The sequence below is a fragment of the Gossypium arboreum genome, chromosome 12, assembly GCF_025698485.1.
Source record: "Gossypium arboreum isolate Shixiya-1 chromosome 12, ASM2569848v2, whole genome shotgun sequence".
Taxonomy (NCBI): Eukaryota; Viridiplantae; Streptophyta; class Magnoliopsida; order Malvales; family Malvaceae; genus Gossypium; species Gossypium arboreum.
Genome location: NC_069081.1, coordinates 2,471,006 through 2,487,921, shown reverse-complemented (window position 1 = coordinate 2,487,921; position 16,916 = coordinate 2,471,006). Strand labels below are relative to the sequence as shown.

Below are 16,916 nucleotides of genomic sequence, written 5' to 3'. Positions count from 1 at the left end.
AGAACTCTTCCTATAACTTTCTATAACATACTTTTCACTTGAAGCATATATAAATGCAAATTAACATCTGTTACTTGGACTAACAAATAGTAAGATAAACACAAAAAAGGAGGATTTTAAGTTTTCAAAGCATTCATACACTACTTGACTAACATTCTTAAATGATAAATTTTGAAGAAGAACATAAATAATCAAGACAAACCTGAGGATGACTTTGCCCAATTCGCACCAAAAGTGATTGTATGAGTTCTCTCACAGCATGGTTGTTTGAATGGATTCTAGCAATTATTTGAGGTAAAACAACTAGCCAAGTGTTGATATTAACAAGGGAAAATCCTATCTGTAGGGCCATTTGCACTTCTGAGGTAGCTCCATGGTTAAACCACAAGGTAAGAAGGCGAAGTATATCCTGAAAAATAATAGAGTTTAAGAAAATGCTTAGAAAGGCCCCACCAAGTTATCAAAGTAGAAGTTGATAAGGTAATAGAAAATAGGTAAGATCCCAAAGAAAAAAAATTGCGATCATTGAAGAATTTGTACAATTATTAAGCCTAAATTTTGCTAAAACATAATTTTGAAATGATCTTTTATACAGTCAACATACCTGTAGACTGTCATTGACACCTTTGGTGTTTGCTGCACATGCTATTGAATGGAAATATCCAGTGACAGCTGCAACAACGAATTGAGAGGCAATAGTTGGAAATCCTCTTAAAGTATAATAAGACATGACAGCTGTATTGAACAACGCCCATGCAGGCCATGCTTTTGCCCATTTTGTCGCACATTGAGTTGCATTCCTAAATGCTGTCAGGATCTCTATGGGACCAAAAAAAAAAACATTTACCAAGAGGGAAAAAAAAGATAAAAATTTCAAGCATTTATGAACCAATAAAAAATGCTTCTTTTATTTGGTTCCATAACAAGTAATCTGATGAAAATGAGGAAGATATACTGCAAAAGAAGTAATATCAAGCTATTAGCTACCTTGTATGGAATCGTCATCCAAACCAGGTGATAGTGACCACTGCCAAGCTCCAAGTTTATGATACACGCGAGCCAGGAGTGGAACATTTGCATTTGTACCACTCGTTGAAGCAGTTGATGCAATAGATTGGATATTTAGGGAAATTGAAAACTCTCTAGCCAAATTCTGCAATGGTGATGTGAATCATGTAACTGCTAAGAACTTAGAAATAAGTAGTAAATGCTCACAGAAGGTGTACTCATTATAGTAGATTATGCAAGACAAGCTAGAACAAAGATAAGTGCTCTTGATGGAAAGAGGATACCTGCAGTCTGGCAAATGCTTCCTTTCGCTTATGATCATCACCAAGCGACCATTGATATTTCAAGTAAGCCAGCATAACTTGAGGAGGCCCGTGATATCTTACATTTTCAGGAGAAGCTTCTGGATCATACTATGCAACATCCAAAATAAGGTCAAAGTAAGAATATAAGCACACTTTCATATTCTGGCAGGTTTAGAAAATGCAAGAAGTAGAGACCTGTAAAAGCTTAATTAAGGTAGACCTAGCTTGACTTATCCTTCCATTCTTCCGACAGAGAGAAGCAAACTTGAGCCAGGTTTCAATATCTTCAGTTGGAGGTAAAACAAGAGCTCTAACAGCCAAAAGAACTTGCCAGACCTGCATATTTGAAAATATAATCAACTAACAAGCATAATGAAAATGAGACACATAGCAGGGGAAAGAGTACAAACAGCACTAAACTCATTCCACTTAAGAAAATGCGAATACTTAGAGAACAACAGCTCTAACAGCCAAAAGAGGCTGATCTACAAGGATAGCCCTGTCAATTGCCTATAAGATTAGCACCGTAATACAAACTTGTTAGATAGTAAACATGCATCATAAGACAACCGTCAGCAAGTACAGATTAAGCTGCCATCCAAACTGAAATCTGAAGTATTAAATCTTTCCATTCTGACCTATGCAGACCTCAAATAATGTTTTGTTAAGAAAGTTACTAAACAATGTTAAGCTAAAGCAAAATACAAGTGCTACAGTGAAAAAAGGCATGGCAGTAGGGAGGAAAGCTTGGCAGGGAGGATAAAGAGACTTCTAGAGAAATAAAAGAGGCAGCTGGGATCCCATAGAAAATAAAGCTCAATCTTGTATCACGTTGAAAAAGATACTTGATGTAAATATTGGAACATCCTTACATTAAATGAAAGAGGAAATTAAAGAATGGGGACACCAAATAAGCACTTAAAACTATTATTTATTATATAAAAATAAAGGTAGAAAGAATTTCTCTCTATTTCAGTCTGCCAATTATAACTTCATAGTATTAGATACAGAAAAACTACCCACTGAATATAGGTTAACGACAGCAATACTAATAGACAGAGTGGAAAACACTTTGCCAATGTTATTGTTTACCTCAACATTACGTTTTGCACCTTGTATCCTCTCAGTCCACATATTGCGAATTAGGGCACATGCCTTCAGCAACTGGATTTCCCACAGGAGCGTGCAATAATCTATGACCTGCAATAAATGATGGCTTCCCTTGAGTATCATTCTTGCTTACCGAAAAGAACTAAAAAGCAACAAACTGAATCCAAAAATATAAGTAGAATAAACCTCCTCTAGTTCTGAAAGCTGCTGAACACGGACCATATTGCTGTAAGCACGCTCATAGCTTTCCAAAACCTTTAGAAGAAGGTATTAAAAATCATGAAGTCAGTGTAAAAGAATTTGTAAACTTTCTTAACTAGAAATCACAATGGTACCTTTCAAGGAACTGCTACAAAAAATTAGAAATAAACTCCTATTCATCCAGTAACCTAAACCGTTTTTTTTTTCTTTTTTTTTTTTTTTTGGGGGGGGGGTAGAGATCCTAAAGTTGTATTATGTAATTTCATCATTTTTATTACATTCAAAGAAAGAACCTTATAATAGTCACTCCAACAAAGAATAAAGAATGAAATGAATGATGCCAAAGAAAACAAGTAAACAGTACCCCAGAAGACAATCTACTAAGCAGTTTAAAAATTTTAAGGACTGGGGAGACTAACCAAAGCAGCAAGCTCTGTTGCTAGGCACTTTCTAGCTCTCTCAACATATTCGCGTGCCTCATCATACTGAGAAATGTTATAGAGAAGTAAATGATAGCATTCACAAGAAATAATAGAAAAAAGGAAGAGTACGGATAGAAAACTTACCTTTCCCCTCCGAACTAATAGAACAGCTCTAAAGAATGTACCATTGCTGCTTCCATCACCACTAGCAGCAGTGTTCCTAAACCCCAAGTTTGGTTTCATCACCATCATCTAATCGAGAGACATACTCCGCCATTTGATCCCATTCTCCCATATTCCAAGCAGCATTTGCAGCCTAGAAGAATAAACTCATAAATACAAGCATGATATGGAATATCTTGGCATCTACAACAACATAAACAACCAACCATTGGTGCCATTTCCAATCGAGCAGAGGGCTCAGCTGGAGTCCAATACTCTTTACACAAGTTGTTAAGCTCTTCCCATCGAGCCAAAGCAGCAAGGCATCGCATCCGTCCTGTAACATACACAGTGCATTAAAATGTTTCAAGAAACTATAGGAAGTAAAATATATTTTCTAAGCTCAAATTACTATGAGGTACAAAAACTATATGTGAAATTTTTACTTCAGCAAATGAAAACCAAAATAACTGTTGATAATTTGATAGATTTACACAACCTTACTACTGCAACCAACAATAATTTCCAGAGTGGAAAACACACTCATTTCTTATGAAAAAAAAAAAAGGTGAAGAGAAACATAAACTTCAATAGAACAAGTGAGGTGCTTTGTCTATCGTAAGACCTTCAAAGAAAAAGAAAACTCTGATCCTAAATATTTCCATACACATTTATTTACCATTTGAAAAAAAAAAAAGAAAAGAAAGGGTGCTAAACCATCGGTGTCTGTTTTGCTATAGTAAAGTGCTTCACAGTGTGACTACTGATGCTTTTCTTGCACTGATAATATATAATTTTTAATTCAAGAAGACTTTTGCTCCTGTATCACATATTCTTTTCATTTCTGATAAAGATCCACACCCGTTCTAAGTTGGACAATGTGTAAACAATAAGCGTTGCAAAACTCTTTTCTCCTAAATAAGAATGGTGAAAAATAACTCAAATATGTCATAAAACCTTAAACATACAACTGTCCCACATAAACAAAGAGAATTTTGAAGTTCTCAGATTACAATATGCCCTCCTAGTTAGATAAACCTGCAGCGATCTTTATTTGTATTCTTTTAGAGAAATTAAGATAATTCCTTTCCTTCATTTTGAAGAATACAGTAATCAAGAGCATGCAAGCATTAAAAGAAATAAGAATATAACCAATAATTAAACAAGTCATCGTGCTAAAGTTGATACCTAGTGTAGCCTCTAGAACAAGATGTGGGCTTGATGCTTGAGTGGCTTTGGCAGTGTATGCCTTGAGAGCATCATCCCATCTCTGCAGCTTCTCATACCTAATAAACACAAACATGTAATTACATTTTCTTCTTTTCCCCCATTTTGACAAGCCTTCATATTTGAGTAAGGCAGTATGAAACAGTAATTATGGGAACGACAAGCAGAAAACTATAGCAACATAAAAGCTCTAGAGAATCACGTAAAGCAATAGGAAAATCAAATGTCCAATACCATGACTCCTTCAACTGAACATCCAGATTTTGTAGGGCATAGGTCAATATTCCAACAGCAGCCTAAAAAGGTTAAAAAAAAAATACATTTAGACCTAATACATAGACAAAATATTAGGGACAAGGCAAGTAGATAGAAAAACCACACACAGGATATATGTTTATTCACCTCATGCTGGTGTAACTGATTATTTATGTGTATGAGGGCTTCAACTACTGAAACAGGGTTAGCATCCATCTTTTTTGAGAAGGCACCTTCGAATTCCATTTCTTTGTAATGTAGAGCCTTGGCAAAAGCTCGACACTGATATTTGATAAGGAAGATAAATATTTCACTGTACAAAGTACATAAAGAATCATAATGCAGCAAAGCCTTTCTCAAAGAACACATACCTTTTCGGCAAGTGCACCAAGTAGACGGATGTCTATAGGAAGAGGTCTTTCATCATGTTCCATGAATTCAGCCTGAAACACATTTGTTTTTTTAAAGAAAGAAATTTGTAGATGACCAAAGAAGGGCACTAAGTTGTTTGAGTGAAATGTATTTTAAAGTTTGACAAACATTAGATTCTCTATTAAATGTATGGTATCCAGATTCACCCAGCAAATAGGTGATGTGTGTTACAAATGCTTTTGAATACAGCAAAGGGGCTTCATTATCACACGATTGCTTATATTTTTCTCAAGTTGATTTTTACTATAAAATTTCTAATATTGTGCATGGAACAGTTATATTATATCAACTCTTTAAACTCTGCAGAGAGCAAGAATCAAAAACAACAAAATAGTATTTGATCGCATGCAGATTAGTATGCCACCATTAAAGTGAATCCTATAAAGGACACTCTCCTATAAACAGAGTTGAAAAGAAGATCACGCATGAACAAATCTAATAGCTTAGTAAAATAAAATAGAAGGAAAAAGGAATCAGACAGCTTAGGTAAAAAAGGGAACAGAGATTGGCTGAATGGACATACCAAGTTAAGAAGAGTGGCCAAAGTTTCAGGAGGAATATTGGGAGAAGAAAATGCCATCTCTAAACTTCGAACTAACTGCCTCTGACTAGATTCATTCAGTTGAGACCAGCAACTAACAAAACCAGCGGCAAACAATTCACGACCAACAAAAGGCTGCAAAAGGAACAGATTACGAACCTAACCCCAAAGTAAAGGATATACAAACATATACTTCATAACATACCTGTAATTGCGCTAGCCGAACACAGGTTCGTAATGCTGGCGAAGGAGATTCTTTTAAAAGTTCAATGCTGAAATGCCTCATCCATTCTGCCCAATCTTCTTTGGTACTGCGCTGAGAAGCCTCTCCAGCAGTGCGCAACCGACCATCATTGACCTATAAACAGACTTTTACATCAGACAAGCCTCTAAATTACATGAAATAATGTACATGAAACAAATATAACATCACTTGTAACTTGAAAGGACAATTATATCAATAAAGAGCATAAGGTGAAAGGCAGAAATGCCAAATTCTGTGTGTCCAACAAGCATACACCATAGAGAAACTACACAAGATTAAGAATGATGTATACACATTGTTGATGCTCACATCCACAGTAGAAAAACCAACAGCCCAGAAATTCATGTAAAACCACTGCAACATAAGCCCTTCCACTTCAGAAGCTCACAGCAGGAACAGCAAAAAAAGCCCAGGAACAAGTTACATAGCAGATTACTTGTATGTTGAGGTGGCAAATGAAGGGGCTGGATTCGGGTTTAGGTCATGTCAGGTTTGAGTCATTTCAAGATAGGGTTCAGGCTAGTCAAGTTGTTTTTAGACTTTATGGAAGATGAAACCATTTCATAACAACTTTTAGAGCTTGGCTTTTCATACTCAAATCATTCAGGTTCATGTTTTGCAGGTTCAGGCCATTTTGTTTTTTGAACTTCCTCAGGTTCAATTCCTTAGGATTTTCTATATGATCATTTCTGGTTCAGCTTAAGCAGGTTAAGTTAACTTTTCTTTTCACAGTAATTATGTTCCCACCAATTAGGATTCAGGCTTCTGAATGATTTTGGTCAAAGCTTATTTTGCCACTCCTACCGGCTACCACATTAAATTTGATATTCCCAATTCCAAATTAGAGATTGGTTGACCATGCATTCAATTTTATCCAACTTCTCCATGTAAACTGTGAGACTACTACAGTGCCATCTTATCTTTTTCTAAAACAAAGTAGCCTAGCCAATTCACTTAACTAGATACCTCGTCCAGCCAACAACTTAGAGATAGCCTAAGACATCCTTAGGGTAAATCAATATCAAATTTATACTCAAGGATATATTTAATAAGTTTTATGGATAAGCAGAGAAGATAATCTCCAAACTTCCTCCCCTAACAAGCACTAGACAGTCTTGACATGTTTAGAAATTAACGACTAAGCTATGCAGAAAACAAAAAATATAAGCAGCCCATCATAGAATCAGAAAAGGAGGATACCTGGTGACCTCTAGAATGTCTTTGCACATCACTGACATCTTCATAAGGATCATTTTCCACATCATCTAATGGGTCACTAACAACCTCCACTGGCAGTTGTCGACTCAATCGTTGTGCAGCCGAGCTCCCCACAATTAATGGCTCGCGCCGCCTTAATCGACCTTCAATTTCCTCAAATTCCTTATGCTGAAAATTTATTTTTGATTAAATTCGACAATGTAAAGGAGCAGAGAACAAGTATTCCAAGCATATAATGACAGTAATGACATGGTAAGAAGCAATACCCGCAAGCGATGTCTCAACAGAAGTTTGTGTATTGAAGGGATAAAAATAGTGAAGTCTTCTCCAAGGGCATGAGCCAAACAACAAAGTCGTCAACAGCATCCTTACGGAGCTCATCATTTTCCTACAAACAAATTAATTACAGGTATAATCTATAAAAATAGAAAGGTGGCTTCCATGGAGCCTCCTTTAACATTCTCAGCTCTTGCAATGTTCCAACCCATTAGAACCATCCATCAGTTATGATGGTTAGTATAAAATTTCTAATGTTTGAAACATATTATTTGGCTGACCAATTATTACTTTCCATACAAATTATCACAAAGATTTAAAATTACAAGAAAAATGATTTGATACGAGTTTCTTCATCAAAATTGTCATTTGATTGTAGCATATGACATGATCTTCAAAGATGCATGCACACTAATACTCAAGACAAAAGGCAAGTGATGGACCACAAATATGTCAGAAAAGGCAATCTTTCTGGATGCATACGTGTTAAATCAAGGAACAGATGACTCACCCATCTAAAACTAGCTTCAAGTGATGAACAAGAGAAGATATGTGACCTGAAACCTGATTTACAAAAATGAAAACACAAACAAGATAAATGGTGGTTGGATAAAACATAAATCCATAGGTATTAACAAAAAACTAAATAACTGATTCTTCAATGTTACTAAAGTTGTTGCTACCTACCTGAACACGAGGTATCAACCTTGTCAAAGTTTTGATAGCAGCACGTCTTATCTCGACTGAAGCATCCACTTTGAACAAACGAATAAGGGCAGGAAGAAGTAGATGCATATGTTCATCCAATGTCCCTACATGGTAATCATAATAACAAATCATTTACAGATTATCAATTAAGATTCTTAAAATTGGAAACATAGAGCAAAACAAGAAGCTCCAGTTCTTCAAAACTGACAAATTAGTTGGGATAGGAAACTAAAAGCTTAATCAATGAGATCAACTAGAATAAAAAATGAAAATTTCACTGCCATAATTTTTGTAACTTACAAAGAAGAGATTTATAAAGGTACATTCAGATATTTATTCTTCTTACAAAATACATAACCCATACAGTTGACAGGTAACATGCAGCTTTAAAATGCAAAAAGTTCACTCAAGTCCCATAAGTGAAGAAAACTAACCGCCAAACCCTTCTAGGGTATGGAGAATGTCAAGAACATAGGTGTAATCATTGCAACGTTCAGCATCACTCAAAACTTGAATGCAACATGGAAGAATAGCAGGAAGATACTTCCGGAATTCATCATTGAGAGCTAAGCAAAGCTGTTCAACAAGATGCAGCACCTAACAAGAGAGGTAGGAAAGTTTAAGAGATAAGATCATGACATAACAATAATAACGAAAATAATCTATCTAATTATTTCTACCAGTTAACTAAAAAATAAACATACCGGAAAACCACGTGAAGGACGATTACTAGCTGGCAAGCTGAATGATGACCATAATTCAGAAATTAAAGATAGCAGCTCTGGTAAATATTTACGAATATGCTGCATGAGAACATCAAAACTTCAAAATCAAATGGCAAAAGAAAGCAAATGTCAATTATACAGAAAATCTTCAACACCTAAAAATATACCTGTCGCACAATTGACACAAGGGTACCCAGCTTCCATGTTATAAAATCCTTCAGATGATCATCACATGTACGAACAATCTGAAAGAGATCCGGTAAAACCTACAGAAAAGAGAATGTAGTAATCAACCAACGGAAAGACAAGCATAAAGCTAAACTAAGCTAAAAATTAATAGATAACAAACCTTCGGCAAGTATGGAACACAACCCAGACCCATTGACTAACCTCGCAGAAAACAAAGTCAATGATTTCAAGAAATTTTTAACAAATTTTTAAAAACATAAGGATTAAGATAAATAAGTACAACATTTTTTAAAAGGCACATATACAGAACACACCTTGAATATAAACATAAGAGATCCAACCACCTTTTGGTGATAACTAGCAAGAGAAGGATCCCTAAGAATGCGCATGAGAGAGTTTATAGCAACCTGGGTTCATTTATTTTAGCAAAAAAATTAAAAGGATCATCAGAAATGGATAAAAAAGTTTAAAAAGCAAGCTAGAAAGAAGAATAAATTAGGCTGAGGGCTACGGTGGAGTAATAATCTTCAGATGTAGCAAATGATGGCCAAAGGTCCATGGATAGTTCATCCATTGAAGATGGAATATGTTGACCTGAATCACTGGCAGCACGGGTAACATCTCCATGTGACCCAGAAAGGCTTTGTTGATTTTTTTATGCATGAGGATCCAAAGCACCCATGATACCAAGAACCTGGAGACAACCAAGTGAACTGAGCATCACAAAGAGGCTAAAGAGTTAACTAGATGTGAAGTGCTAGAACAATTACCTTTAGTACTTCTCGTCTGGTAGACCACACTAACTCACCATTCAACAACTTCAAAAGCAAGCCAAGTAATTGCGGGTATTCATTATATGGAGCAATAACATACCTGAAAAGAGGAAAACCTCATAACACCAGAAACCCAAAAAAAGCAAGCATTGTAACATAATACATTCATAAGTTACATAATGTGAATCTGTCTCAAAGTTCCTACAACAATTCCATTAACAAGCATCAAATAGTAAGATGGGAACTTTTTAACCCTAACGTCAATGATAATGTGCTCCAAAAGATGCTGTAAAAGAAACACTACTTATAGATATGGCATCATAAGGCAAAATCTAAGTTTCCTCAAGAAATTTTCCATGAGCAACTATTTTCAAAGGAAGTAACATCTCCCTCTTCTTTAAGTTCTGCTTTGCCAATTTCCTCAAGAAACACCTTTTCTATGTAGCCAAGGAATGGTTTTTCCAGCACAAGCATAAGGCAGTTAAACCTACTAGGCCAATGATCAGATGGGAGACTAGGTAATATCTACATAGTGTAGGAGGGAAAAAAACATCCCAGTGCTACCTGATGAAAGAACTAGAATAAAGTGTCAAAATCAGGAAGGAAAAATTAACAGAAATATAATAGTTCAAAGATTGGCCACTGAATAATGAACAATATAGAGTGTGCATGGCCTAATCCTAAGCTAAGACAAAAGACTATAATCTCTTTTTTTTTCTTTTTCTTTTTTTTATTTAGTTTGTGTCATTTGAGCATCTCCATGGTACAGAGATAACATAACAACTAGAAAATAAAATAAAGCATGATAATGTCAATGTTTTGCATAACATGCAATGTTCATTAAACATGAAATTTCTAGCATATCATGTGATCAAAGTAGATACTGATTTTGGAAAGAAATACATCAACAAGACATACAGAAGACACGGAATGGCTTTCAAAACTTGGAAACAAGTGTTGGCCATCATGCTTCTTCTTAATCTGCCATGTTGAAATCTTAAAAACAGAGAACTTTGGATATAAGCATGCCATGATCATTTACTATACATCTGACCTAAAATGCATAATGTTTCAATGCATGCTCCACAAGAGACAGCCCTAGTGATAAAAGGTGATCAGCATGTGCATTCGGAGAAACTGGAAAAGATAGCATTGAACATGAGACAACATAACAATCAATATGGTCATACAGACAGCAAAGCAACATAAAATGTCCTACATACCCAGTGCTCTGTACAACGTGACCAAGAGTAGCAACAGCTACTTCACGTTTTGAGACAGCTGCCCCATCCAATAGTGCCTCAACTATTAAAGGCATAAGTTCCGGAATATATTCTCTCATTGCAAAACCACCCTAAAATAAGTCGCATCCCAAAAATAATAGTAAGAAAACAAGTTACAGAAGGAAACTTGCAATTTGTTACACAGCAAGCTAGGATACCAAACAGAGGGAATATCAGCAACTTATAAATTCACAATTGATGCAATTATGACTTCTTTCCTAGGTATATTAAGCCAAATAATTTCCTACAAGAATGGTGTTATGTGTTAAAACTAAAGAAACAGAAATTGACCCACCACTCTAGCAAGATCTCCAACAGTTACAAGAACTCCACTGATGATACCATTATTGGCGTTGACTCCAGTGCCCTCAAGTAGTCGAGCCACAAGAGCCTAAAAAATAAAATATTTAATATAATGAAGAACGAATCACAAATAAGGAGGGGAGGAAGCTATAAGAAAAGTGGAAAGCAGAATTAAAAGAACTAAATAAAACCAGGTGAAAAATTAAACCTTGTGGACCGGGGCAATATATGGCAGTATTAGACGTTCACAGTTGCGTATTAAACAACCAAGCAACTTGGCACTCTCTTCTTTGCATTTGTTATCTGCACTGCTGACAATGCAAGAGAAGTGAATAACTGATGCCACATAAAAAGGGCAGAAGTTCTTTTTGTTTACCTTTGCCCTAAATATGTCAATAACTGTATGAGATGACGACGGAGAGCCGGAAGGACATATGCAGGATTTTTCTCAGATAATCTCCCAGCCACTGATATAGCATATTCTCGCACATCAAAATCCTATAGCAAGAGAAACGTTCAAGTGTTCATGAAAGTGCAAAACAAAGTAACACTTGGAACAAAAAGCACCGCATTTTTAACACATTGTAAATACTGCCCATAGCCAATAACTGACTTAAATGAGATTGTTCTTGATCTAAGCAATTTCATGTCTCCACACTTTTTGCAAAACTCATTTCGAAAACAAAAGTGATTTAGAAAAATATTAATTTGTTGGGGAATAACAGCATTAAGAAAGTTGATTCAAGTAGAGCTTAATGAAAGATAAAGCAAGTCAGTGGATATTAGACACCACATAAATTTAATGATGATAGAAACAGAAAATGTGACAAAGATAAGATTTACACAGTCAGGAAATATCAAGTCTTCTTTATCTGTGGGGAAAAATAGTAGACAAACCCTATTTTTCAAATTGGAGCAAGAAAATGCATACCCTTGTTAATTTCCTAATTTCTTTTGTAAAAAACAGCACTGCCCCATTCATGCCAAGCATATGTTACCCCATCATTTTTTAGTTCTTTTCTAAAAATCCAGCAATTCAATATTTAAGAAAAGACAAGCAACATCAAGACAATTAATATGCCTATATAGCAATGATAATTGATAGGCATATAAAGATGAAATTTTCTAGACAAAAATTAGATTTAATTGCACCTCATCATTTAAAGCAGCAAAAACTGCACTCAGACAATCAGCCTGTGCTAAAAAATCATCAAAACCTCTATTTCCATGGAGAGAGGTAAATATTGAATGGCGAACAGTAACATCAGCATCAGCAACAGCTGCAATGAGAAGCTTCTCTACAAGCTGCAGAAGACCCAAATCAATTTATAAAAATACAAAATGCATCAGAAAGATACTGAAACAGGTAAATTAGATTACATAAATCTCATGACCATTAATAACTACTAATTAGAACAGGCCAACAAACCTCCTCAACAAGATGCCTCCGTTTTCCTCCAGCTCGGTTTGAACGACTGGAACCAAATTGTGCTGATGCAATACCAGGAAAAGAATTTGCAACTAATTTGCAACAGCATAAGGCAGCATCTTTTCGAGTGGTTCCATCCTCATCATCAAGATACACAACAACTGATTCTCTTGCAAACTCAAGAAGTTCATGCCCCTAAACCAAAGAATATTTTAGTACTTAGCACAGTCTCCACAAGAAAACCTGTATAATATAGATGTGCAAACCTTGAAATTAAAACGAGCAAGAGTCTGCAAAGCAAGCTGAACAAAGGCAGAACCACTAAGCTCAGACACTGGCTGGGGAATATTTGCAGCAGTGCCACGAACCAAGGCAGCAGCTGGCCTTGCATGAAAATAATGGGCCTTCGAAAGAACCAAGGAAATGCAATCAAGAAGCCGATCTTGAATAGTGGGAAGCAGGGATGGAATACTGAAACAGAACCAATTAGTTGTGAGATTAATATCCCTCAGTCTTTGAGGGCATCTGAGTACAGGGCCATGGCTACCCACATACCTGACAGTAATTTGCTCAAGTGATTCAACAAGTGTAGGAGAAAGACCAGCAGCAAACATAACATCAAGGAGACTACGAACATGGGACTCCATTGCAGGTCCCATGGCTTTTGCAATATTTCCAACACAAGCCAAAGCTTCAAGCGAGGGCCTACCCCTGCGTGGAGCAATCTACAGATAAAGCATATGGAAGCAAACACAAATGAGAATACCATAAACTTAAAACTCTAAATAAAAAATACACACACAAAAGAATGCAACAAAAAGACAAACCATAAATCATGAGACTATGAGACTCACTGCATCACGTAAGTGAGAAGTAATTGTCGGCAAATAGTGGACAAGTTCTCCATCCAAAGCACCAGCCATCTCTCCAAGAGCAATAAACCCACTGGCACGTTCAGCCGGTATTCTTAGAACTGCAAGGATATGGTTCATGCATATCTGCAAGATATCATATAACCAAATGCATATAATTTAAGTAAAACTTGCCAGAGAAAAAGGTTTACATGCCATTTAATAATAATCTAATTATTAAGGAGCAACACTCACTAACCGTCAGGTAGTTTGTTACAAATCTATCACGCAGGAAATGAGCAATTCGAGGTAGCAATGAAGTTATGCTAAGCCGAACAAGCCGATCACGATGCTCTAAGTATCTAAGCACAATTTCAGCAACTTCTCTATACCTTGACATCATAAATTCCCCAGTGTTCCTGAACAGATTAAGTTCATCCACGTCAAACACCAACATGAATTGGATAACAGAGGTAAATGATGGACACTTGGCTAAAACACTGTATGCCAATGGCACACAAGCAGAATACTCCTTCCAGCGTACCAATAAACAACACATATACAATCATATATCATTTCAAGTGGCACTGATGTAACATATAAGACTATAACACTGACCTCAAAAGCTCTCCAACTGCAAGCAAAGAACCATGTATACTATGAATAGGAGCATTTTTTCCCAATCCATCTTGCGTAGCCTCAAACATCCTATAATACCTGTTGAAACACCAACAGTTTAACATAGAAAAGAACACCAAAAACACACTTGAAAATTTAAGTTCACAAGTTCTTAAGTTGCAATAATAAGAATCACAAAAAAGGAAACAACAAACCCTGACTCATCCACACACACCCACACACACACACACACACACACACAAAAGTAGACAAACAAACAAACAAAAGGATAAGGAATGTAACAACGGCAAACAAGCCTGAACTCACCAAGATTAGCCCACACTAAGAACCATGAAGAAAATCTTATACGTATGTTCATATAAGAAAATCTTAGAGCTAGGAGTGCTAATGTTCTGTTCAGTTGAAATTTATCAAAAGAAAAAGAGTAAGATGCCAAAATTTAAAAATTAATAAACTAACCACTGCACACGCCAGCGTGTCTCACGTTGTTCAATAACACGAAGGCACGCTCGCAATGCCTCCACAGCATGTTCACGAACAGCCAATGTTGGATCCCTCAATGCAACCCAAATAGCATCCACAAATTCAGGTACATGAACATTGAATACAGTGGAAGCATTTTCTGCCATTTCCTATAGTAATAACAATGCAATGCTTCAATAGAATTATTTTTTCAGCAAAAATAAACTAAAAGTCACTAAACAATAGAGCAATTTACCCTATAAAATCAACAAATAATCCTTTACAAGAATCCGTTCCTATATAACAACAAAAACTCCACATCCCACGCACCTTCAAAATTAAGACAGCAGCAAAACGGCGATACTCTATTCTCTCCCCACGAAGCCACTCCAGGGCAGTTTTGACCTGAGAAATAAGATCCGTATACTTGATAATTTTCCCTAATTACACTACGAAAATTACGGATATACCAACAAACCTGAAACTCCACTTCATCTGCAGTCATTGCACCACCAGCTCTAGCTAGATGGCCAAGCACTTTACTAGCAAGGATGAGTATTTCAGGATCACGCTTAACCTCAAACACAGTCCGCATATAATTAGAAAACTTGGAAACCTTGGAGGCATTCTCCCCAAGTGCCACATCTATCAACTCATCGATTGCTCTTAAAGCTCCCATGTTTTGTGCAACATCGTTACTTTCCAATAAGCTTGAAATTCGATCATATAACTGGTCCATAAAACGGGAGAATGCTTCCCCGCTAAGCTCACGAGCTTCTTCTTCCAAGTGCTTCTTCAATGCTAAAGGAGCTCCCTCCTGTTCGCAATAATGCAGAGCGAAAATTAGAACTCCATTCGATGAAAATATAATCAATTATATATTGTTGAAGTGATCTTATTGTTAATAGCTAAGGGGTTTAGTAGTACCTAGCCAAAATCCCAAGAATCAAGAAAACGGAATTACGAATTGTATACACTTTCAAAGGAGAGAAAAAGCAAGGGAGTAAAGCGGAAACAGATTACCTTAGGGTTGCCACGGGTGCAGAGGTCGGCCAGTATACGGTTGAGCGTTTCGAAGCTTCCGCCAGGCGGAACAGAGGAGGCGGGCCCACAGAAGCGGAGGCTCTGTAAAGTTGCCGCCATGTAAGACCTCCCTAAAACCCCAATCTACTGTATTTATTGTTCCAAGTGCCTCAGATCTTCGCTGAAAACATTGAACCCAACGACACTCGAAGAGACAACAACTGAAGAGGATTGCAGTTTAAACTAACGATAATAATTTTTTACTAATTATTAACAATAATGACGTTAAAATTAAGCGTTCTATGTGCACACCGCACACCACCAAGCTTTCACTTGACAAAACAGGCAGAGAGCCCTTCACGACGGCCGCTTTCTTGAATTTCTGCAGCCTTTTTTTTTTTAATTTTAGCGACAAATAAAAAAGGTTAAACTACAAAATAGTCACTTTTATTTAACTCAGATTACATTTTGTCACTTATACGTAAAATGTTACATTTTAATTATTTATATTTATCGTTTTGTTATAAAGTGGTCACTTTACCATTAAACTAGGTTACCTCCCTAATCACGGTCTTACGTGATAGTCCAAATAGATTTTAAATACTAATTTAAATATCTTACATGGCAATCTAAATTAAATTTATTTAATTAAAAACTTATTTTCATCTTAACGATTGGATATCCAAGTTGACAATTAAACTTCATTTGGGCTACCACATAGGATTACAGTTAGGAAGGTAATAGAGTTTAAAAACAATAATATAAGTAACTAAAACGTAACATTTCGAACATAAATAATTAAAATATAATTTTAAATAAATAAAAGTAGCTATTTTTAAAATTTACCCATTAAAAAATTACTGATACTAGCATTTAGTTACGATCGTTGAAACAACTTATAACCGCGCACAGAGCAACCGACTCCAGTTAAAAATAATAATAATTTAATAATTTATGTTTACCGGAAGCAATCCATGAAATAATAATAATATTAACTACTTTACGTATCGGAAAATCGAACAATAATTGTATGTTTATAAAATCCACATTTTAAATTAAAGAATATTATAAATTTTATTGTGAGCAGCACTTGATGACTTATTTTGTTG

At 35.9% G+C, this 16,916-nt stretch overlaps 1 protein-coding gene and 1 pseudogene across 1 annotated transcript; both read right to left on the bottom strand.

Moving 5' to 3' along the window:
- Positions 1-22: 22 nt before the first annotated feature.
- Positions 23-7,634, bottom strand: LOC108465101 (serine/threonine-protein kinase TOR-like; annotated as a pseudogene).
- Positions 7,635-7,841: 207 nt separating this feature from the next.
- LOC128285728 (serine/threonine-protein kinase TOR-like) lies at positions 7,842-16,228 on the bottom strand. The gene is given in 24 exon segments (XM_053023633.1): positions 7,842-7,986; positions 8,110-8,234; positions 8,565-8,727; positions 8,835-8,933; positions 9,023-9,121; positions 9,205-9,240; positions 9,359-9,451; positions 9,556-9,738; positions 9,815-9,917; positions 11,041-11,171; positions 11,396-11,491; positions 11,612-11,711; positions 11,780-11,901; positions 12,556-12,708; positions 12,833-13,027; positions 13,099-13,303; positions 13,388-13,557; positions 13,687-13,830; positions 13,943-14,102; positions 14,302-14,400; positions 14,782-14,954; positions 15,115-15,189; positions 15,263-15,601; positions 15,808-16,228. Coding segments are annotated over 24 exon segments (3,240 nt in total). The 5' UTR covers positions 15,928-16,228; the 3' UTR covers positions 7,842-7,929.
- Positions 16,229-16,916: the final 688 nt, after the last annotated feature.